Raw genomic sequence first — 24,123 nt, 5'->3', positions numbered from 1 at the left:
GACAAAGAATATTCTTTTCAGATTTAAATTCACTTTTACTTTACCTGATTCAAAAAGAAACGATTAAAAATCAAAGATTTTATCGCACAATCTTCTTATCTACTTATTTACTTGTATGACTAACATTATCCCACAACGTTTCTCTTCTCATACTCAAGAAGAAGTCCTTAGAAATATTCAGGGATTAATTCAAAAAGTTCAATCATCATTATCAATAAACCCTGAAACAACTGATATTCTCTATCATCATTTGGAACAAATACAAGGCTGTACTAACATTGACCAATTATTAATTTTCTTATATCCTTTATTTTTTGATTTATATAGAAGTCCAACTCTCTCATCTTCAATGAAACAAAGAATGGTTTCTTTCTTCTTAAATCTTCTTGATTCAATGAAGTTTGTTTTAATACACTTTATATTTGAGAAAATATGATTTATAAATACTAGTCTTGCTGTCAATTTTAATTCAATGAATGATTATAATAATGGATTTATTCAATCTATTCAACGCATGGATCATTTAAGAAAGATAGATATTAATACTATGCTTGATCCACTTTCTTTTGACTTTTCTCATACCCTCACTGAAGTTCCAATGAGAGAAAAACGTCAAAAATTAAAACAATTAATAGCCAATGCAAATTGTTATCAAACCCAAGCCATTTATACCATTTTACTAAACAAGGTGAATGGATGGGATTTTGAGATTAATGTAGATTCATTTCCCGATGATATAGTAGAAGAGTTGTTAGACATGTTTGATGATCTTACTTTCTACTGTTAACTTTGTTTTTTCTCTTCATCTATTTACTGTTTTATATATAAAATAAACTATAATTAATAGCTTGAAAAGTAAAAAGAAAAAATCCATTCTTGGTTAAGAAAAACTTTCCATTAATTTTATTTTTTCTTATTTCATTTATTCTCCTCATGAAACCAACCCCACCTCCTAAACCAAAAACTCCCTCTAAGCCAACTCCAACTCCTCCTCATCGTGCAAATACACAACCACTAAATACTAGCACTAATTATATTCATCGTCAATCCACTCATCCTTTTGCTGCTCATACTATGAAACAACAAAAGTCTGGAGAAACAACACCCTCACCCCGATCACAAAAACCAGTGCCACAACCTCCAGTCAATAGATATCCACAAAAACAAACACCAGCAGTTCCTTCATTACCACAAAAACCACCTAAATTAAGTCTTCAATTCAAAAAAATACCAACAAACCCATTTGATGAACCAACAACCCACACAACAACAAATCCATTTGATGAAACACCTTCAAACCCAATATCGTCAACAAATCCATTTGACGAACCATCTTCAAAATCAATACCAACAACAAATCCATTTGATGAACCGTCTGCTCAACAACAATCCCTCTCTCCAAAAAAGTCAATTAATCCATTTGAAAATTCTTATTCACCTAAACGTTATCAAAATAAAAATACCACTATTATTCCATCTCAAACACAGAGCCTTAAAGATATTACAGTTGAATTATTAGGAGATGATGAATTTGAACCAAAAGAATATGAAGTTGGAGATGAAGAAGATGAACAGAACACCACTATGCCTCCAGAAGAAGAAGAATTTGAGATTGATATTTTAAATCCATCTGTAAGTAATTCATCAGGACAATCTCTTCATTTATATTCTAACATTAAACAAACTGATTCAAATTCTTCAGTACAGTCTAATAGAGTTAATAATATTAATACATCTCAAATTGAAACAGATACACAAAAAATTCCACCAAATAAATTTGTTAAGAGACAAACGTCATTACCAATAACACAGTCAAATGAATTATCTAAACGAATAATTCCATCTTCTCCTACAAAAGAAACTAATAAACAGAATAATTTACTTTCTCCTCGTATTATTAGTCCAAATTCAAAAACCCCTCGAATATCACAGAAAATTGATTTAAGAGGTGAACAATTATTGGTTGTAGATCACAATCAATATATACAAAATTTAATTGTTAGGTTTTCAGAACAATGTTATGAACATTCTCCATTAATACAGTCAACAATCGAATTATTGTCTACTTCAATGGATGATAAATCTCATTATGAATTTCTTATGCAAACTCTTAATAATAAAATTCCTTTTGACAATGAACAAGTTAATATACAATGTATTAAATTATTAACTAATATCGTACGAATTTCAGATCGTAGAAGTGTTTCTATTGCTTCTACTTTTTCATCTAGTAAATTTAGTGTAGAAATACGGAATAATACTTCTATATTAATGAAAGAACTTAGTAAATATTTTTTGAAAGATGTTGTAGATTCATTTTTACATATTATTCAAACTATTAAAAATGATGAAACAGCTAGAGAGGCAGCAGTAATGGTTATTTGTTTTAAACAAATAATTCTTCCGGTTAATGGTATTAACGTGAGTGAATCAGTTAGGTTTATAAGTAACGTAGAAAATGCATTAAATTCAGCACAAAGGAGTGTATTAAAACGGTCATTATGTGAATTACTTGATGGAGTGTGTATTAATGGGTTAGGAAGAGGAAGTGGAATTGGTGTAACACAATTGGAAGAACGATATGGAAGAATTATTGACTTATTACGAAAATGGAAAAATTCAAAAGTACCAATTAATGAAACTTGTGCACATCTTGGTGCTCAAAGTGATGGATTATTTGCTATTTCTATCAAACCAATTTTAGTATCAAATTATACTCTTTTGTCTAGTGCAAAAGATCAGCAAAAAAGATTAAAAGCTTTAGAAATGATAAGTGATTATGTTAGTGGTAGTTTAGATGTATTACCAAAGAATCATTCTTTAATTTCATCATTAGTAGATGAGTTTCTTACAAAAACTATCCTGCCAAAAAAAGAATATCATCGTTTAAAATATGCTTCAAACAGTGAAATTTCTATGTTTTCTAAAGTATTTTCACATCCTGTTGTTTATTTACATCAAATGACAATGAACATACTTTCTGGTATTTTTGTTACAACGATAGATATTCGTGCCACTGTTATTCAACATCTCCCACAATCTATTACCTTACCTTCAGAAGTTCAACAAGGGGTAACAGAGTTTTTATCAAATATATCATCATTAATTGGAACTGTAATGGATCCATTTAATATATGGGCATTAGAAATGTATCCAGAATCATTTATTCATGACTCTACTGCAAGAGATACAACTTCACATAAAATAGTTAGTGCAGCGAGAAGTCCAATACTTGAAATTAAACAAGAAGCAAGAAAAGCATTGCTCAGAGATGCAAAAAGAAATCCAAGATTATTTTGTGGGATATTTGAAGAATTTCTTGGTAATGGAATTGAGGAAGAAAGTAATTGGAATGAAGGAGAGTATGTATGTCAACTTGCTGAAGTATTTGGACAAACTAGTGATGTTGCTAGTAAAGGATTAGTTAATATGTTACAAAGAAGAATATTAGCACTTATTATTACATTAGATGGAAAGTCTATTGAAATAGCTTCACGATTAGTTGATGCACTAAAGTTAAAAGGATATAGAATTATTGAAAATTCAAATATTATTGCTCAATATTTATCATCAGTTTCTATAGAAAATATAGATAAATTTGTAACTGAACAAAAAGAATTGTTGTTTGTTAAAGAATTATATAATAGATTCTCTAATAATTATTCATCTAAAATGCAACCAGAATTAATTAGATTTATTTTTGCATCAATGAAAACAGAAAATATACATATAATTCATTCAATTATTTCACAATACAATGATGGTGTAGAACATATTTGTTCAATGGTACATTCATTACTTAAATTATCAGAGCCATCTATTATAGATCTTTTTGCTTCTTCAATGATTGATTCTAAAAAGAAGAAATTTAATCTTGAATTATTAAATACATTAGTATCTATCGAACCAATTAAATATGTTCGTTGTCAAAACCTTATTTCATTATGTAGAACAACATTAATGCATTGGACTCAGTTTAAAGATCTTCCAACTTCAAATATTATTTTATTTGAAATAATATCAAAGATATGTATGTTAGAAATTACATTACCTTCTCCATCAATAGAAGATTCGTTAGTAACATTTATCTCAAAATACATTAATCAAATGTCATTACACAAATATATTATTCCAATCGTTAAAGCAATTACATTAAAAGCAAGAATATCTACTCCAATTGATTTGTTTAATCTTCTTGAAGTACTCTATTCGTCAGATCCTATTGCTTCTGAAACATACTTAGTAAATATATTAACAAGATATCCAAATATGTTATCTATTTCAATGCAACGTTCTTTTTTGACAAGGGATGTAAGAATGATGTATTATCATGCAGTGTATAAAATGCTTAGTACTGGATATTCTATTCATATGGAAGAAATATTAAGTTATGGCATTATTTTAATATCAAAAAATTCAAATGATTTTGCAACATTAATGAAAGGAGTACAAGAATTTAATATTTCTACTTATTGTGGATGTGCTGTAGGTGGATCATGGAACTGTGCAATAATGAGAGAATTAGCCAAAGTATATTGTTCTGAAAGTCCATCAATACTAAAAGGGGTTCTTCAATATCATAATTTGTTAAATAATAGTGAGTATGGAGTATTGATTCATGTGTGTTGTGAATGGATGAAAGTAGCTGTTCAGTATGACCTTGAAGGAACAATTAATATTATGATTGATATGACATCAGCAGCACAACAATTGGATTATGAAGTTTGTGAAATGTGGCAATGTGTTATACAACAATGTGAAGATAAAATAGATATAATATTAGAAATATTATTAACAAAAGCAGAAAATACTGAAGAAAGTATTGGTTTAATTGGTAAAATTATGTGTAATTTATGTGGAATAGAGTCATTATGTTTACCAATATTTATGAATTTATATAATAATATTATGGAACTACCAATTCAACCTAAACTCCCTTGTGACTTAATTGAAATAACTCCAACATTCCCTTCTAAAAAAGAAAATGTTTATTTCATATTACTCTCTTTTATTATTTCATTAATACCAATTACTACAATACAATATATTCCTCATTTATGTGCGTTATCTTTACTTTTTTATGCTCCAACAACAGTTCATGGAGAATTAGAGGCATGTGCAAGAAGAATAATAAGTATTGTTTCTCCATCTTTATCATATGATAAAATGTTTACACCAGAAAGTATTAAAGGAATAAAGAATCAATTACATAACTTTGGTGTTCTTGAACAATTTGAACAGATAATTTTAAGTTGTTGTACAGTTTTCCAAACAGAAGTAGCAGTAAATGCATTAGACATATTTATTCTTCTTCAAGATAATCCATCATTTTCATTAGATATGTTGTCAATGATTAGTGCACGAGGATTATTATTTGGAGAAGTGCAAGTGCTTCAAAAAGTAATTGAAGCATCAATTCAATTAAATGATCCATCTATTGCAGAAATACTAATTTCTGTTCCAGTTATTGGTATCTTTGAAAAAGCGGCTCAAATTGTTCCTGTTAATTCTATTAAAGCTAATATATTAGCTCATGCTGCAGGAAGAAAAGAGACACAACATCTTGTCTATGAATTAACAAAAAATTGTACTGGAATTAAAGGATGGATTGGAGAACTTATTAAAATAGGAACTAGTCTTCAAAAAAATAATTTTGTAATATCTGTTGTTCATGCATTCAATGATTTTGAACCAAATGAAGTTGTTGAAACGTTAATGTCTATTGCAGAAGGTGGAAGTGATGGAGTATCAACAAAAGCCTTATTACAATTATGTAAATTTAAATATACTTTTATTGATAAACGATTAGCAGAAATTATTTCAAGAGGTATGAACTGTGAAGAAACTGCACAAGAATGTGCTAAATTTCTTGAATCATATTGTATTGAAACTAACATTCCTAAAGGTAGCTTTGAACAACACAATTTATTTTTTGATGGAATTAATGAAGATGTTATTAAATCAGAATGTGTTAAAGCAATTGAAAAAATATGTTTAAATAATTCTATTACAATTGATCATCAACGTTTATTATCAATTGTAAGAAATCATTCAATGGATATAAAAAATTTTAGAACACCATTTTCACTATAATTCATTTCACTTTTTGTTCAATTAATTTATTATTGTTGTAAAGTGAAAAAGAAGAAAAGAGATTATATTGAAATATTACCAAAAGAGATTTATATAGTTCATAGAAGTAAGAATTTTAATTCTTAAAGGAATTGATTAATATTATTAAGTTCATTTATAATATTCTTTCAAATAAAATAATAAAAAGAAAAAAAAAATAAAGTTCAATTTTGTGTATCTTTTTGAAAAAGTTATACTCCTCTACTTTTATTTAATAATTGTAAATTCTTTTTGCATGGCTGAAACACCTCCTATTCTTGTTGGTATTACAAAAGAACAATTTGCTGGAGTATTACAATTTGAACCTAATATTGAAGATGGGTATGATTATGTTGTTAATGATGAAGTTCGTAAAAGAATGCTTATTTATGTAGTTATTTCCGCATTATGTCCTCCATTCTTTTTTTATATTCAAAGAATATACAGTAAGAGTGAAGACCCAGTAATACATAATCGTTATAAATTGTGTTTAAATATCTTTGCATTTGAAGTGTGTTGTTTAGTAATAATTGGTGTAGTCTTGTTTTCTTGGTGGTTCCATGATGCATTAGAATAAAAGTAATTAAAACATTTAATAAAAACTACTTAATTTATGTTTATGATTCAGTACTATTACTAATATCATCCTCAAATACCATTTCTTTTGTTTTCACAAGATAGACATAATACGGATCACATTCTATCATATAAACATTTTCTTTTATTGTTTAATACAAAAAATATACATAAAACAAACCATTTTTTGAATGTATTGTTACTTCAAATTGTCTGTAATAACATATATTTTCAACTGTTCTCTTAATTACTCGAACTGGAAAATATCCATCTAACACTCCTATCTCTTGATAATTAGAAGTAGATGAGACTGGATAAACAACTATATACGATGTTATTTCTATTCCTTTTATTTTGATATTTAAAACAAACCGTCTCCTACTTTAATTTCAGTAATTGCTCCTTTTAAATTTCTTACTACTATTTTACCATGTTGAGTAATACATCTATCAACAGTTGTTATTTCGATAGCTGCAATATCAGGATCATCTTTTTTTTCTATTGTTTCAACACAAATATATTGATATGAATAACAGGTTATAACAAATAAGACAACAATAACACTGAATTTCATTTCTAATTTCAAGTTAATTTTTTTTTAAAATCTTAAAATCAAATAACACACTCTTTTTTCTTTTTTTTTGTTTAGAAGTTTGAAAATTAAAATTAACTCTTTCTTATTATTTATTTTATTGAATGAAAGATTGAATCATGTGAAATTAACACATGAGTATATTCCTTTTATATTGTTTGGTTATTTTATTTTTTAACTTAACTATTTTAGTGTTATTCTTTTTTTTTGGAAGTAGATAGGAATTATTAGAGATAATTTTAAAATAACTTTTCTTTTGTAATGAATAGAGTTAGAATAGTTGATCATTTAAAATTATATATTTTATTATTATGAGGTTGTGTTCTAATGTTTTACAATAACATTGTTGTGTTTTTTTTTCTATTTCATTAGAATAGTTATTGGTTATTATTTTTTACGGTTTTTAAATAGTCTTGGTTAACAGACTAATCTTCCTAAGATGTTTTATTTTAAAACTAAGAAGGAGATATTCAATTAATATTCATTGGTTTGATCAAAACTATTGAAAATACCTCTAATAATTGTTTAAATATTATATGTGTTATAACTCTAATTAATCTATTTTTCAAATAAAGAGATTAATGAATATACAGAAAGTTTAATTATTATGATGTTATACAATAGAATTGAAAATTTTTTTCTATTAAATAATAATAATAAGGATATATGAAAATCTTTTACATGAAAGATTGAAATGATTTAAGACAGTACAGAAGAAAGAAATTAGGAAATATAAATAGAAAATTTGTATTTTTTGATGTGTTATTTATTATTGTAATTATTATAAAATATGTTTTATCTTATATGAAAATATCAAGCATCTACTTTCAGTGTTAGAACAAATTCCTAATGCTATTATCATTAAAATTTAACAATAACAAGAACTAAAAAAAAATAAACAAAATGAACTATGGAATGGATGTTAGAACACAACAAAGTGCAATTGTTGAGCATTTAAAGAAGAATAGAAAAGAGTATGATATAAAACAAATATTAAATGAATTGGGATATGATGTTTCTGAAGGTACAGAATTATTTCAAAGACTTTCAACAATGTCAAGTTCAGTGGAATATAATCCAGTCAGAAAAACGTTTAAATATAAACCAAAAATCAATGCAACAAACTTAGAAGGGTTAATTAAGATTATACATGATTCTAAATTCAAATCAGTAGCAAGGTCTTTATTAGATGATGCATATCCAGATGTAGAAAAAGACTTAGCATCAATGGTTGAACATCCAGAAAAATATGATATAGTTGTTGTAGAAGAAGGAGGAAGATCAAAAGAAATATATTTTTTTAGTGATCCCAAGAAACGATTATTAAATGACTTACCAAATTTAGATAGAGAAATTGTGGGGAAATGGAAAGAATTATCAGGAACAAAAGATGAAGATTTTGAAAAAACAGTTAAAGGAAGTGGTTTAATTCCATATCATTATAGTGCACAAAATTCTATTAAAAAAAAGTAGAAAAGATTAAAACAAAAAGAATAAGAAGAAATATAGAAATGAATAAAATCAATTAAATTGATTTTTGTTGTTTAAAGTTTCTCCATAACAGAAATAAGAAGTGCATAAAGTTGAGTTGCAGTTTCAACATGAACATGTTCTTTTGGAGTATGAACATCATGAACTGATGGACCAAGAGAAATAGAATGAAGGTTCAAATTCTTATATTTTTCCATAATAATAGAATTTTCAAGACCAGCATGAATTGCAACTGTTTTAATTTCTGATTTGTACATTTCTTTATAACATTCTTTAAGAGTCTTAAGTAAATGATTATTTGGTTCAGCTGGCCATCCACATGCATCATCAACAGCTTTTTCAAATGTAGCTCCATGACATTTAAACATTTTATAATCAGCTTCAACAAGAGTAAGCATATCTTCATCTTTACTTGAACGTGCAAAAATAGTAATATTGAATGTATTTCCTTCAAGTTTACCAATAGAAACTGATTGTGATGTTTCAACTAATCCTTCTACATCTTCTGAGAATCTAAGAACTCCATGTGGAAGTTTTTCAACTAATTGGAGACAATTACATGTTGAAGTATATGAAACAATTTGTGTTCCTTCAGCAAGTGGTGTTGATGAAACATTAATTTCTGGTTTAACATCACTAGTTCCACTATAAAGAACAGTAAGTGCTTCATGATTAGCTTTAATTTCTTTCATAACAGCTTCTGCAATATCATTTGGAACTGCAATAGTAACATTAGCATGAGATGGAATAGCATTATGAGCATGTCCTGCTTCAAATTTAACAATATGATATTGATGTTTATTAACTCTTAAAAGAGAAGGACTATGAATAATAAGATCAACAACCCATTTAAGTGCATTAGCTCTTTGATGTTGAATATCAACTCCACTATGTCCTCCATTAAACTTTTCAACAACAATATTAATTGATGTTAATCCACTTTTAGCATTTTCAAATTTAACTGGAACTTTTCCAACTCTAAATGCTGTTCCTGCTGATGAAATTGTAACTTCTCCCCAATCTTCTGAATCAACATTAATAAGATATTTACATTTTTCTGTTAATAATTCCCCTGGAACAAGTCCTGCAGCTCCAAGACATCCAATTTCTTCATCTGCTGTAAAAAGAAGTTCTAATGCTGGATGTTGGAATTTATCTCTAAGTTCCATATATGCAAGTCCACATGCAACTCCAGTTCCATCATCTCCTCCAAGAGTAGTTCCTTGTGCTGATAAAATACCATCTTCAAGTTTCATTTTAATTGGATCTTTAGTGAAATCATGTTGAACTCCTGCTGCAACAGTTCCTACCATATCATAATGTCCTTGAATACAAACTGATGGTTTATCTTCAAATCCTTTAGATGCTGGAACATAAATACAAATATTCTTTTCTTTATCTACTTTATATTCTAATCCTGATTTCTTTGCAATTTCAATTAACCAATTAGATGGTGCTTCTCTTGCTCCTGATCTTCTTGGAATTTCATCTAATGCAAGGAACCATTTCCAATATACTTTAGAACCTTCATCTTTACAAATATTACAAAGTTGGTTATACATTTCCATAGAATGTTCATATTTAAAGAGTGATTTAGCGTCCATGTTGTTATTTCATTTTACTTTTTAGTTTCTCTTGGTTTTATATCAACTGGAATGGTGTAGAAGATAAAGTGCTTAGTAGAATCTTATTCTATGACATTCTCGAACTATTTGATTCTAATTTTGTTTATTCTTATTTAAATTATTTCTTTGATATATATTCCTTTTATGTGTTTACTTTCTTCTTTTTTATAAAAACTTAAATAACCAACAACTTTGAAGAATAGAACTAAATATTTTCTGAAATTTTCAGATTGGTATTGAAAAATAGATTTGATTGGAAAGTTCTTCCAATCAGAAATAAAATATGAGTGATGGTGATGAATTTATTACTATCCACAATCCAATTTATATATATCAAAAATATGGTATTGGAAAGTCTTTATTTAAACAAAAAGGGATAGACAAAGATGAACCAATAAGTATTATTACTAAGATTGAATATGTCTATCTTAATGAATTGAATGAAATTAATAAAGAAGACTATCGAACTATTGTATTAAATGAAAAAGAAAAAATGAAATATCAATTATATTGTGAATTAAAAAAGAAAGGTTTATTTATTAAAGATGGATTTAAATATGGATGTGACTTTGTTGTTTATAAAAACCATCCACAATATTGTCATTCATCTTATGGAGTGATTTTAATGAATATTCATCAATCTTTAATAAATAATGAATTAATTGGATTATGTAGATTATTACATAATGTAAAAAAACATTTATTACTTTGTAATTATGATAATTCTTTCATAACAATGAAAGAAATTAATTGGGTTTCAATGGAAAATAAGTAAAAGAAAAAAGATATAAAAAAACCAGTAAAAAGTCAATAATTCAATAAATTTTTGGTTTTCGTTTTTAAAAAAAAAAGGAAACAAAAGATTGGTAAAAAAAGAGATCTTAAAGATCAATTACTTTGAAATGGAAGAAAAAACACAAGGATGGCTTATGAAAGAAGGTGGAAGTTGGAAGTCTTGGAAAAAAAGATATTTTGAATTAAATAATGATTCATTATATTATTATAAAGAACAAGATAAAAAGACATTAATGGGTATAATAAATTTATCTCTTGCTACACATATTACAGCAGTTGATAATTATCATAAGAAATATGAAAATATAATTCGTATTTGTACACCATCAAGAACATTTCATTTAAGTGCAGCAAATGAAGAAGATAGATTATTATGGTTAACATCTATTATTTGTCATTCACAACAATCAAATATTTATAAGTCTAAAATTACTACAGAAACAGTAACACAAAAAGATTTTGATGTTAAGTGTTTATTAGGTAAAGGAGCTTATGGAAAAGTATTTTTAGTTGAAATGATTTCTACTCATGAAATATTTGCAATGAAAACTATTGAAAAAAAACAAATTATTGAATATGAAGAAATTGAACATACTATGTCTGAAAGACGTATCCTCTCTAAATTACATCATCCTTTCTTAGTAAATTTATATTATTCATTCCAAACACCAACTCATTTATTTTATATTATTGATTATTGTCCTGGAGGTGAATTTTATTATTATTTACAAAAGAATGGAAAAGTAAGTGAAGAAGATGCTAAATTTTATTCAGCTCAAATTTTACTTGCAATAGAACATCTTCATTCATCAAATATTGTTTATCGTGATATTAAACCAGAAAATATTTTAATTGGTGCTGATGGTTATCTTCGTTTAACTGATTTTGGACTTTCTAAAGAAAATGTTACAAAAGAAAATACTACAAGTACTTTTTGTGGTACACCAGAATATCTCGCTCCAGAAGTTGTTGTTGGTAAAGATTATTCAGAACCTGTAGATTGGTGGGGATTTGGTATTTTAATTTATGAAATGATTCATGGACATGCTCCATTTACTTCAGAAGATATTCAACAATTATTCCAAAAGATTATTCATGACCCTGTCATCTTTCCAAATGTTTCTTATCCTACTGCTGATTGTAAACGTTGTATTCAAGAGTTATTAGTTAAAGATCCAGAAAAACGTTTAACAGACCCAAATCGTATTAAATCACATTGTTGGTTTAAAGGATTTGACTGGGAAGGATTATTCAAAAAGAAATTAACTCCTCCTTTTGTTCCTGTTTTAAAAGATAAAACTGATACTTCTAATTTTAATGAAGATATTATTAATGAAACAGCTAAAATTGATGAAGGAGAAGTTGTTGATTCTAAAGACTATTTCAATGATTTTACTTATTGCAAATAAGTTATTGTCATCTTTATCATATTTGTCATTTGATAATTTCAATCTTGTTGGTGTTTTTTTTATGTGTTAATAATTTTTTTTTTCAATTCTCACTCAATTCTATTTTTAATTCTTTCTTAGAATAATACTATAAGTTATAAATAGTACTACTAATTATTTTCAAATATTCTGATAATAATTCAATTGTTTATATAATTCTTGTGACTTAGACTTTTGAAATTCTTTGTTTAATTATTAATTGAATAAACTTCTGCTAGAAAATATTCTATAACAATAAAAATAATTAAATAGTTTGTAATTCAAAAACCTACAAAAGTATAAGATTATTTTGATTTGATTCTTCTAAAATATAAGGTTTATAAAATCTTAAACTTAGAAGTATGTCCTTTTTATTAAAACAGTTTAATTTATTTCTTTTTTTTCGTGAAGATATTAGATAAAAATAATAATAAATCACTCATTTAATTTTAACATAAAAGAATGTAGATTATAGTAAATATATGTAGTATAAAAAATAAATCAACTAAAATGAAACATCAAGTGTAAGTCATAACATTATATTATGATTTAAATTATTATGTATTTATGAAAAACGTTTCATTAAAGAAAATTATAATAAAATAGATCTTATTAAATCAATTAAAGTAGATAAAATTATTTCAAATGAAAAGGGAATTTATGATATAGACATAACTCTATATTGACTAAAAATATTAAATATTTCAATTGTAAGATATTAATGAAGAATTTATGTCAAAATATTATTTCTTTAATATTGATATAAATAAAATAATTATAGGTTTTATGATTAAAACATAAAGTTAATCAAACAATTTGATAAACACTTGTTCATTGATAGAATATTAACTTAAAGAAATATTCCAATCCAAAAATTAAATAACTCAATTTTTATTTTTCACATAATAATGAAAATAATAATATTTTACTTCTCAAAATTTAAATTTATCTTACAAACATTATTAGTTATGTTATAAACTCTAATTCATTGGCTTTATTCTATCAACCACCTCTTTCAATGAATTTTTGTGTCGTTTAAGTAATAAACAATTTATTCTTTTTAAACTCAAAAAATTTTTAATTTAAAAGAAAAAATGAGTTTAACTTAGATTAAAGAAAAAGAAGGATGTTGATACTTAAGAAATGAAAATAAACAATTTTAGATAATGTTGACAATACACAAAAAAATTAAAGTCTAATATCCTCTTCCAAGCTATTTTATCTTAATAAACAAAACAATAATTAAAAATACTTCATTTTTATAGTTGTATAAGAAAAGTGAATAAAACTAAAGTATGAATGTACCTTTTAACAATAAACCAATGTTATTTCAAATACTATGTTGAAATACATTGAAAACAATAACTGTTTAGGTTTAATTAAATAATGAAATTATAATAATTTTATGACTCTCTTTTAAAGTGTATTACTCTATCTTGAAAAGGGATAATATTAATGTTAGAATTAAAAAAAAAACAAAGACACTTAACTCGAATAAAAATGTGAAAATAAATATTTTAATTCATTAAAGTTTTTTGTTTAGGATATGAGACTTCTTTTGATACAAATAGTATTTTTTCAAAATAACAACAAAAAAATATAACTTTTGTTTTTGAGGAAGAATATTCGTTTAATTAAGACACTTCTATTTGTGGTTTGGATGAGAAACTATTTGTTACTTTGTAATTATTAAAAATTTTGAAACAACCAAACTTATCACTTTCAATAAGAAAAATATTTCAAAGTAATTTTACCCTAAATAGGCATTTTAAAAAACTTTGAACATTATTTTTATATTGTTTTTTTTAGTATTTTAAACTATTAATCTACTATATTCTTGATTACCTAAACGAAAAGTTGTCTGAGATTGTTCACTTTTTTGATAAATAAGGAGATAAAATGTAGTTTTGAGGAAGAACAATTTGCTTGAACAAACCATAATACTTCAAATAAAAGGAAGATTCTATGAACTGTAGTATTCAGACTAAGATTCATGGAGGCTTATGTGCTTTCATTGTCAGATGTTCTTTTTAATATTTTATTCATTGGAGTATGTATTTTGAGTGTTTTGCTCCTTATTTCTCATGCCTTAAAGTATATTATTGGTGACTCTAAAGAAAAGAAATTATTTAATCAAAGATTAGAACAAATTAAAAACCAACAACCCTTAGAACCAACGAAATACCAAGACATTCAAACTATTTGTAAAACACTTAAAGAGTCGTATTCTACTAATGCATTAAGACATTTGGATGCTAGGAAGGAAGTATTGTATTGTTTATATAGAATGGTACTTGATAATAAACAAGCGATAAGTAATGCTATCAGAGAAGACCTTCATAGGGATGTTGGTATGTGTGTTGCTGAAGTAAATTCTGTTATTCATGAAATTAATTTCTTAAGGAAGAATTTAAACAAATATCTTAAAAGAAAACAAGTTCCAACTGTTTGTGCCCAACTCTTTGGAAAGTCATTTGTTGAACGTGAACCTTATGGCTGTGTATGTGTTATTTCTCCATGGAATTTCCCCGCTAATTTATCACTAATTCCATGTGCTGGAGCACTTGCATGTGGAAATACAGTATTTTTAAAAATGAGTAAATACTCTATGGCAACTTCTAAACTCATTGCAGAATTATGTGATAAATACATTCCATCAGAGTATTTGCGTTGTGAATATCTAACTGGAAGAGAAGCTATTCAAGAATGTTGCTCTGCTTCATTTGATTATTACTTCTTTACAGGGTCTACTTATGTTGGTAAACTTATTAATCAAGCTGCTGCAGAGAAAATGGTTCCTGCTACATTAGAATTAGGAGGAAAGAACCCAGCTATTGTTGACAAAAGTGTTAATTTGAAAGTTGCTGCTAAGAGAATAGCTTGGGCAAAATCAATTAATGCTGGTCAAATTTGTGTATGTGTTGATCATGTTTTTGTTCCACGAAGCATTAAGAATGAGTTTTGTGAAGCTGTAAAGAATAGTTTCATCAAATTCTTTGGAGAAGACCAAAAGAAAAGTGAAGATTTCGGTAGAATAATAACTAAAAGTGCAGCAAAAAAAATGAAAGAAATTATTGACCAAAGTGATGTTTATTATGGAGGAGAAGTTGATATAGAAAATAAATATGTTCAACCAACCATTCTTCAAAATGTTAAAATTGATGACCTTTGTATGAAAGAAGAAATTTTTGGTCCAATCCTTCCAGTTATTGAATATGATACTCTTGATGAAGTATTTGAAATGGTTAAACAACATCCAAATCCATTGGCGTGTTATGTTTTTACAGAAGATAATGATATGTTTGAACATGTTATTGCAAACATTAATTCAGGTGCTATCTATAATAATGATAGCATTGTTCATTTATTAAATCCAAATCTACCTTTTGGAGGAAATTGTCAAAGTGGTATTGGTTGTTATCATGGAAAATATACATTTGATACATTCTCTCGTCCACGTGCTGTTTGTAATGGTCATACTAGTTTTGATTTATCATTGAAAGATTGGCCATTTACTTCATTCCAGTCATGGGCAGTTGATCGTATGGCTGCAAGTGAAATTCCAGTTGTTTCATATCTTTAATTGAAATAATTATTAAGTTTTATTGTAAAATTTATAAAAAAAAATAATAAACAAAAAAAAATTAAAATCAATTTGGTTTGATTAAAGATTCTATAACTTTTCTGACAGTCTTATCTAATTTATCATAGTCTTGTCGTGGAAGTTCTCTAATAATTTGAACAATCTTTGGATGTTCATTCATAACACCTCTAATCCTTTCTTCTGACAATAACATTAATAAATGAATTCCTGAAGGAATCGTTAATTCAATCAATTCAACAAACACTGGTAATATTGTATCAGTAATTTCACTTGTTTTAATAACTCTAAGTAATTTATCGATAAGTGTAATGTATTTAATTCCAGTAGATAATTTAATTATATTAACAAGACAAAGAAGACAAGTAGAGGTATCTGTCTTTTTTGAAATAAGAATATCCATAGATTGCATAAAATTAATTTTTGTTCTTAATGAAGTATTTGGATGGTTCTTAACAACAGAACAAAGAAGTTCTACATATTCAACTAGATGACTTGTTTTAGAGTCAATTAAATTAATAATGATATCTTCAAATTTATAACGAGAAGCTCTACTTGAAATTATACGATCAAATATAATTTCAATATATTTTGGTTGAGATTCTAAATTGCTAATTAACCATGAAAATATTTGTTTAAAATAAGGAGGATTAAGTACTGGAAGAATACTAACAACAAATTGAGAATATTTCATTGGTTCTTTTAAAAAATATGACAATATAACATTTACTAATGTTTGTACTCTAACTGAACATTGATGTTCAGGAAGAGATGGAAGATAAAAATCACAAATATTTTCAAGTAATGTAATTTTATATTGATTTAATTTATTGTCATTAGTTGAAATAAAATGAACGTATTGAATAAAATTTTGTTCTTCAAATATAATATATACTAATGGTTTTAATAGAGATGTCAAATTACCAAAGAATGCATCAATAAATGTATCAGTAACAATTATATCTTGTAATTGTTTAATTATTTCAATTAATAAATCATTTTGATATAAACACATTGCATATAATAAACGTACAATAGCCATTGTATATTCATATTCATTTGATTCACAAATTAATTTTAAAATAGGAACAATTCCATTACGAAATCCTCCAGGGATAAATGGGTAAATTTCAGTACAAATTCGAGTAATGACATTAATTTGTAAATCAATTGGATAACAATATAAATGTTTTGTTAATAATGGTAATAAAACAATATAACTTTGTGGTGTTTGTTTGATAATTCTAATTGTAAAATCAACAACTTTCTTTACAATTTCATTATTTTCTTCATTATCTGAAATAATTATTTCTATTTTCTTTTCTTCTTTCTTAGGACTTTCTTCTTCTTTTTTATTTTGTTCATTTATTTGATTGTTTTGTAAACTGTTATTTGTTTCTTCTTCTTCCATGTGTTTTTCAATTCTTAATAATGAAAGAATATTATCTATTTCTTCTATGTCACGTGGAATAAGAGGAATTTGATTAAAAAATGTAATAAGTCCTGGTTGTGGTGGATGAATTAATTCAAATAATACCTTTTTGAAAATTGCTAAATATAATTCATTATACTTTCTAAGGTATAACTCAAACATAAGAAATATGATTAATTTTATATTTTTACAATTGTCCTTTGTAGTAAAATAAATCAAATAGTCTACGAGTGTTTTATCTTCTAAACGTATAGTTTCTAAATCAACTTCTTTTATTAACATTAACAATATATCTGAAACCACCTTTTCACAAAGTCTTTTTTCATCAGGATGACAACTTTGTTCATAACTATGACAAAGTCTAACTACTGAGTCTGTAGCGAATTCAACTACTGTTACAAGTGTATCATCTCTTTGAAGATCAATTAAATTAGTATTAACAACTTCTACTTCTTCTTGTTCTTCAAGTTTGATTTCTTCCATACTAATTAGTCTATTAGTTACTACTTCTTTTTCTTTATCTTGAAATCTATCATTCTCTCTATCTTCTTCTTCTATCATACCTTCTTCCATTTTATTTATAAAAGCAGTCCAAATTGAATAAAAGTGTGACATCATTATTGGTGGCATATTATATCTATATGGAAAGTCTGGAACTGGACGTTCAATTATATTAATGAGAATTTCGGCTAATTGATCTCCACTTAAACGTTCAATTCCAGGATATCGATCAACAATCTTTTTTACTACTCGACAATTACTTGGTGGTGGCTCTGAATGGACATTAAACAATGATGTAACAGGATAAAGCATTGGTATGCTTGCTGTTGCATTATGTTCAATAGCAATTTCAACAATTTTACTGACATGAAACTCTACTAATATTGATACATTTTCCAATTGAATTGGAGTAAACCTTCCAATGTATGGTTGAATACATAAATCCCTAAATGAACTATAGAATAGGTTAAATAATTGAGGGTAGAATCGAATGAGTTTAGATATAAGTTGAAGTGAATGTGAAAAAAGAGAAATATTTAGTGATAATACAGAATAATGTGACATTGATTCAACACATGCTCTTATTAAAGCTGATATATTCGGTTTTTGTATACTTTTATCATTTAATAATAAACGAATTAATTTGAATATTAAAGAGTATGTAATTATTACATACTGTGTTGATGGTAATCTTCTCTCCAATGATCTTTGTAGCCATTCTAGTAATTTCGTTAAAAGAATAAAAGAAGGAGGAGAAATTGTTTCGATTGAAGTTAATGAATTATTTAATCTAATTAATGTTTGTAATTTATCACAATTTGACAACTGTAATGAGTTTAAAATACCTTCAAAAAATGTTGCTGAATTAGTTTGTTGCTGCATTCAATGAGTAACATTAATTAGTTTTGAGATGAAAAAAGAAAAAAAATATTTAATTAAAAAAAAACAAATGAAGGTGTATTAAACCAAAACTAAATACCACATTCATTAAGTAACTCTTCTGTAAAACTTTGGAGTGAAAATGATTTGTTGTACGAAGGAAAATGATTAATGTCTATTATATATGGTTTTCCTGTTCCATTTTCTCTAATGATATCAAATCCAAATAAAGTTATATTAAATGCTTTGGACAATAAATCACAATAATTTTGTAATTCCATAGGTGTAAAAGGTTTCATTTGGCTTGATGTTAAAAAGTACTTTTTCTTTGATTCAGGGTCTTCATTATTAAAACTGAAATACTCCAATTTGCAACTACTATCAATATTTCCCAATGACTCTTGAATAGTGGATGAAATAACCTTCTTCCCTATACAAAATACTTTAGTTAATTGTCCATTATGATTTATATATTCTTGAATAACACATGGATATTTAACATAATTAAATCCATTTGGATGATTAATAATTGTCATTTCATGTGATTCATGACTTCCTTGAGATGGGATTGGTTTTGTAATAACTGGAAGATGAATGTTTTGATGTTTATTGAGAAATATCATCATTTCTTGATGAGACTGAATAACAATAAATCGTGGGCAATCAATTCCATATTGAGTAAGTCTTTCATAGGTTAATTTTCTTGATTGAATTATTTGTTGGGTTTGAATTGGGTCTATAACCAGTGCGTCTGGATTATTTTTTATTGAATCTAAGATTCTTTGACAATCTTGATCATTGATTATTTTTGGTAATAAAATGTCAAAGGGTTGTGTCAAATCACTTCCACAATAAACATTGATGACATTATTTTTATAACAAAAAGAAATATTGTTTTCATTCCATCCCATCTTTTTTTTCTTTGCATCTGATATGTGAATTATAACTTTTTTCATTTGTATTTTTTTAAGTTCGACTAATGAATTTATTTTTTAGAAAAAGAGAAAACTTAAAATGATTATTAGTTCTATTCATCAATTTGAAAAAAGTTAATAAAGGAGGATATCAAAGGGTTATCTATAGAAATATAGATAGAAGAAAAGACAACCCTATCATCTATAAAATAGTTATTGTCAATGACAAAAGAATTTAACACTCCATTAATATTTCCAACACACCCTATTCGAACTTCAATTGAAAATTATAATTACAATTTATATTCAAAGGAACAACGACCAAGTGATAAGAAATATGAAGAGTACTGTAATGCCAATTTACGTGTAAAGACAATACCTAAAAAGAAGATTCAGACACTAAAAGATGAAATTAAACCTTCAAAATTTAATACACGACCTTCATTACCTTCTTTTAATAGTAGCTCTTCATTAACATCTACTCTTAGATTAAGAACAGATACAACCAAAACTAGATCAACTACAACTTCATTTTCTGATAATGCAATTCAAACATGTACATTACTTGGTCATGTACGTACAAATGATGTTAAAAAACAAGAAGAAACAAAATACGAATGGGAGGAATCAAAAAAATCATTTAAAACATATGAAGCATGTCAACAAGCTATTTTGATAGGATTATTGATAATAAATGATTATGAAATTGAAGTTAATAAACAAATAAAGAGAAAAAAGAAATTTCCAATGCTTGACATTCTCTCTATAAAGAAATCAGAAAACAATGGGTTAGTTTCATGTGGATTAAATGAGTTTATTGCTATGTCAATGAAGGAAACTGAAACAACAAAAGAAACTGAAACAAAAAGAAGTGATTATAAACAAAGAAAGAGAAATGTTCTTACAATGGAATTTATGATGAATTTAATAGCAAAAGAAAAGCTAGTAATGGACTTAGTTAAACCAAGGTTAAGTGGTACTCTTTTAAAAAATGAAATATCGTTTATTGTTTCTTTCACATTAAATATGTTTATAAAACCAGTCCATTTGAATCAACAAGATATTTTGAAAATTGGTAAACATATTAATAATCTAATTACTAGAATTGTACTTACCTCACCTTCACAAAAACCGATTATACTTACTCCTTATCATTATATAATCAGTAGTATTTTTATTCAATTTTTTAGAGACTCTCTTGAACAATTTGATAAGGCAATACATTTTAAAGAATCAGACAACATGTCATTAACAAATACCTATCCTTTCCAAAATTTACAACCAGAATTTTTAAGCCATTTCCAGAACTTAGATTTTTCTTTTATTAGAATAGATACTCTCCAATTCATTCTAAAAACGTTTTGATTTGATGGAATTATTTGTTTGGTTAAATAATTTGATTGAATTCTTTTCAATTATAATCAATTAAAATTCATTCAACTATAATTACAAGAATACCAAACAAAATAACTAAAGTACTACTAATACAGAGAAAAGTCATTAAACCCCATCTAACTTTTAAGTTTTTATTTTGTTTCATCTCCTTTGTAACTAGATTTTGTTGAAGTTGTTTATTTAAATGAATGTCAGTTGAATTATTTTTATAATTATTGGTTTCTATTCTTGATATTGTTTTGGATTTTGAAAGAATTTGTCTATTTCTGATAGGACTCTAGGAAAGTAAATATAGTCTGTCATAAATGAAAACAATAAGTCAAAACAAACTGGTTTATTTTCACAAATTTTTATAAAATTTAATAATTGTTTTGTTCCAACTTTGCTCTTTTCAAAGGCTTTAACAATTTGTTCAACGCCTAATTCATTTTCTGTTGGTTGTTGGGAAAATGATTTTGATCTTATTTCTTCTGAAAGTGCATAAGTATTTCTTTGACTCTCTTCAATTTTTTGTTCGTTTTTATCACGTTTACTTTTCATTTCTTCAATAACGTGTTGTAGCTGTATAGTTTTTTCAAACAATACATCTCTTTCAATAGCAATACTATCTTTTGCTCGTGTTAACACAATTTCTCCATTATTAATTTCAATAGTGCAATGAATTCCTGTGTTTTTGCTAACATGTTTTTGTAATTCTGCAAGAATTTTAGCATGTTCATTCTTTTCTTGAATTAAACTGTCTGTTATTTCCCCCTGTCTCTCTATACTTTTCTTTATTTTGTCTGTTAATTCATTCATAATTTGAACTTTTTCAATTGCATTTTTTCTTGCTGCTTCTCTCTCATTCTGAATTGTATTTAAACATTGACTTGCCTCTTTTATCATTTCTGTTATTTGTTCATAATTGTTTTCTTCTTCGGTCATCCCTTCTTCAATTTCTTCTGTGTTTGAGTAATATGTGTCTTCTTCCATGTCTTTTTTTTTATTCATATCAGTCTTTTATTATAAGTTCTTTTCAATTTTTTATAATACATTAACCATAAAAATTCTTTCAACTTCTCTTGTTAGAATTATCAAAGTATAAAAAAACAACTTTTACATTAAAAACATCAAAAAGAAAAGCAAAAACAAGAAGAAATGATGAAAAAACTTAAAAATACTAAAATTCATTAATAATACATTGAATGACTGAACTTGATTTAGTGTTTTTATGTGATACCACAGGATCTATGGGTTCATATCTTAATGCTGCACAACAAAGCATTGAGAAAATAATAAATACAATTATACAATCAGAGAAATGTAATGTTAGATTTGCACTTGTTGAATATAAAGACCATCCACCACAAGATAGTTCTTTTGCATTTAGACTCACAGATTTTACTGATTCTATGAAGTGCATTAAAGAAGCCGTTAATAAGATGGATGCAAATGGAGGAGGAGATACACCAGAGTCTGTTTGTTGTGCAATGCACTGTGCAAGTAATTTAAAATATCGAGAAAAAGCAGCAAAGGTGATAGTTTGGATTGGTGATGCACCACCTCATGGGTTTATTAGGGAAGGAGATGGATTTCCTAAAGGATGTCCATGTGGATGTGATTTACTTAAAGAAGTACGAGAGTGTATGAACAAAGATATTGTCATATATTGTGTAGGTGCTGAGCCATTAACAAGTGAATATTTAAGAACATTAATGCGAGCAGTAGCACAATTGACAGGAGGACAATATGCAGCATTAGCATCAGCTAATGTTCTTGGTGAATTAATTACTAATGGAGCTATTGAAGAGATTCAAATGAAAGGAGTTATTAATCACATCAAAGAAGTACTTGAAAAAGACCCATCATTTAAAGCATTACCTCCAAATGAAAAACAAAAAAGAGCAAAAGAAGAAATAGAAAAACAAACTAAAAGCACGGAAATAGAAGGCATAGAAATTGAAACAATATTTAAACATGAACTTGCACCAATTCCACAAATATTTTTAATTGCTGAATCGTTAAAAGATTTAAAAGATAAAATGTATGAAATGCCTGATATTCAAGTTGAATTTAAAGATGGATTGTTTACAACACAGAATAGATTTATGAGAGGAATGATGGTAGGATGTGCAGCAGTACCTATGGTGCGTGCGGGGGTGTGTTTTGAAGCAGTACATCCATGTTGTTTTGAAGAAGCAAGGGGAGTTGAAACAGACGAATTAGTTGAAGAAAAAGCAAGAGGGGAATTAGAAGAAAGGATAGCAACACAAGAAATAAGAAAAAAGAAAGGAAGAGTTACAAAAGAACAAAGTGAGCGGATGAAGCAACGAATAAATAATTGGTATAAATAAGTGAGGAATTAAAATAAGATAAAAGAAAAGTTTGGGTTAAATTTTGAAGAAATAAAAAAGAAAAAGAGAAGGAAAGAGAAGAAATAAAATGAAGAAACAGAAAATGAAAAGAAGAACTGAAAATAAACAAATAAATGAGTGAACTTAGTAAATATCCAACAGGTTCTCTCTCAATTAAATTCTTTTCACAAGTAACAGAGAAAAGAGTATTAGTTAAGAGAGTTAGATTAATAGCAAATAAAGATTTACAAATGTGTATTTCAAAAGATTTTGTTGCACTACTTACTAGTGGAACATATGAATTAATTGAAGTATGGGAATGGACAAGTATTACAGAAATTTCATGTACAGAAAATGCAGATGAATTTATTGTTAAAGTTAATGGAAAAAAACAAAAATTAATATCAACTGCAAGAAGTTATGTTATTTGTATACTTCAAGAAATATAAAT

General features: G+C 26.6%; 14 protein-coding genes across 14 annotated transcripts; 9 read left to right on the top strand and 5 right to left on the bottom strand.

The window, feature by feature from the left end:
- Nucleotides 1-115: 115 nt before the first annotated feature.
- On the top strand, nt 116-787 carry EHI_042220 (uncharacterized protein; the record flags this gene model as incomplete). The annotated part of the gene is made up of 2 exons (XM_651448.1): nt 116-399; nt 451-787. 2 exons carry the CDS (start codon nt 116-118, stop codon nt 785-787), a joined length of 621 nt encoding a protein of 206 aa, XP_656540.1.
- A 146-nt stretch (nt 788-933) lies between these two features.
- EHI_042210 (uncharacterized protein) lies at nt 934-6,093 on the top strand (the record flags this gene model as incomplete). Its single annotated transcript, XM_651449.1, has 1 exon — nt 934-6,093. The coding sequence occupies one exon, from the start codon at nt 934-936 to the stop codon at nt 6,091-6,093; it is 5,160 nt and encodes a 1,719-aa protein (XP_656541.1).
- A 274-nt stretch (nt 6,094-6,367) lies between these two features.
- EHI_042200 (uncharacterized protein) lies at nt 6,368-6,688 on the top strand (the record flags this gene model as incomplete). Its single annotated transcript, XM_651450.1, has 1 exon — nt 6,368-6,688. One exon carries the CDS (start codon nt 6,368-6,370, stop codon nt 6,686-6,688), a length of 321 nt encoding a protein of 106 aa, XP_656542.1.
- A 40-nt stretch (nt 6,689-6,728) lies between these two features.
- On the bottom strand, nt 6,729-7,261 carry EHI_042190 (uncharacterized protein; the record flags this gene model as incomplete). The annotated part of the gene is made up of 3 exons (XM_651451.1): nt 6,729-6,811; nt 6,869-7,009; nt 7,060-7,261. The coding sequence occupies 3 exons, from the start codon at nt 7,259-7,261 to the stop codon at nt 6,729-6,731; spliced, it is 426 nt and encodes a 141-aa protein (XP_656543.1).
- A 921-nt stretch (nt 7,262-8,182) lies between these two features.
- Nucleotides 8,183-8,752, top strand: EHI_042180 (uncharacterized protein; the record flags this gene model as incomplete). The annotated part of the gene is made up of 1 exon (XM_651452.1): nt 8,183-8,752. One exon carries the CDS (start codon nt 8,183-8,185, stop codon nt 8,750-8,752), a length of 570 nt encoding a protein of 189 aa, XP_656544.1.
- A 71-nt stretch (nt 8,753-8,823) lies between these two features.
- Nucleotides 8,824-10,374, bottom strand: EHI_042170 (aminoacyl-histidine dipeptidase, putative; the record flags this gene model as incomplete). Its single annotated transcript, XM_650504.1, has 1 exon — nt 8,824-10,374. One exon carries the CDS (start codon nt 10,372-10,374, stop codon nt 8,824-8,826), a length of 1,551 nt encoding a protein of 516 aa, XP_655596.1.
- Nucleotides 10,375-10,678: 304 nt separating this feature from the next.
- EHI_042160 (tRNA intron endonuclease, putative) lies at nt 10,679-11,170 on the top strand (the record flags this gene model as incomplete). Its single annotated transcript, XM_650505.2, has 1 exon — nt 10,679-11,170. One exon carries the CDS (start codon nt 10,679-10,681, stop codon nt 11,168-11,170), a length of 492 nt encoding a protein of 163 aa, XP_655597.1.
- A 127-nt stretch (nt 11,171-11,297) lies between these two features.
- Nucleotides 11,298-12,599, top strand: EHI_042150 (PH-protein kinase domain containing protein; the record flags this gene model as incomplete). Its single annotated transcript, XM_651455.1, has 1 exon — nt 11,298-12,599. The coding sequence occupies one exon, from the start codon at nt 11,298-11,300 to the stop codon at nt 12,597-12,599; it is 1,302 nt and encodes a 433-aa protein (XP_656547.1).
- A 2,011-nt stretch (nt 12,600-14,610) lies between these two features.
- EHI_042140 (aldehyde dehydrogenase 1, putative) lies at nt 14,611-16,200 on the top strand (the record flags this gene model as incomplete). The annotated part of the gene is made up of 1 exon (XM_651456.1): nt 14,611-16,200. One exon carries the CDS (start codon nt 14,611-14,613, stop codon nt 16,198-16,200), a length of 1,590 nt encoding a protein of 529 aa, XP_656548.1.
- A 67-nt stretch (nt 16,201-16,267) lies between these two features.
- EHI_042130 (uncharacterized protein) lies at nt 16,268-18,715 on the bottom strand (the record flags this gene model as incomplete). The annotated part of the gene is made up of 1 exon (XM_651457.2): nt 16,268-18,715. The coding sequence occupies one exon, from the start codon at nt 18,713-18,715 to the stop codon at nt 16,268-16,270; it is 2,448 nt and encodes an 815-aa protein (XP_656549.2).
- A 407-nt stretch (nt 18,716-19,122) lies between these two features.
- Nucleotides 19,123-19,986, bottom strand: EHI_042120 (inositol 1,3,4-trisphosphate 5/6-kinase; the record flags this gene model as incomplete). Its single annotated transcript, XM_651458.1, has 1 exon — nt 19,123-19,986. One exon carries the CDS (start codon nt 19,984-19,986, stop codon nt 19,123-19,125), a length of 864 nt encoding a protein of 287 aa, XP_656550.1.
- Nucleotides 19,987-20,166: 180 nt separating this feature from the next.
- EHI_042110 (uncharacterized protein) lies at nt 20,167-21,309 on the top strand (the record flags this gene model as incomplete). Its single annotated transcript, XM_651459.1, has 1 exon — nt 20,167-21,309. One exon carries the CDS (start codon nt 20,167-20,169, stop codon nt 21,307-21,309), a length of 1,143 nt encoding a protein of 380 aa, XP_656551.1.
- A 252-nt stretch (nt 21,310-21,561) lies between these two features.
- EHI_042100 (uncharacterized protein) lies at nt 21,562-22,311 on the bottom strand (the record flags this gene model as incomplete). Its single annotated transcript, XM_651460.2, has 1 exon — nt 21,562-22,311. The coding sequence occupies one exon, from the start codon at nt 22,309-22,311 to the stop codon at nt 21,562-21,564; it is 750 nt and encodes a 249-aa protein (XP_656552.2).
- Nucleotides 22,312-22,523: 212 nt separating this feature from the next.
- On the top strand, nt 22,524-23,688 carry EHI_042090 (uncharacterized protein; the record flags this gene model as incomplete). Its single annotated transcript, XM_651461.2, has 1 exon — nt 22,524-23,688. The coding sequence occupies one exon, from the start codon at nt 22,524-22,526 to the stop codon at nt 23,670-23,672; it is 1,149 nt and encodes a 382-aa protein (XP_656553.1). The 3' UTR covers nt 23,673-23,688.
- Between the last annotated feature and the right edge of the window lie 435 nt (nt 23,689-24,123).

Source organism: Entamoeba histolytica, genomic scaffold (genome assembly GCF_000208925.1).
Source record: "Entamoeba histolytica HM-1:IMSS scf_1104750516925 genomic scaffold, whole genome shotgun sequence".
Classification (NCBI taxonomy): Eukaryota; Evosea; order Mastigamoebida; family Endamoebidae; genus Entamoeba; species Entamoeba histolytica.
This window is presented reverse-complemented; position numbering and strand designations above follow the sequence as displayed.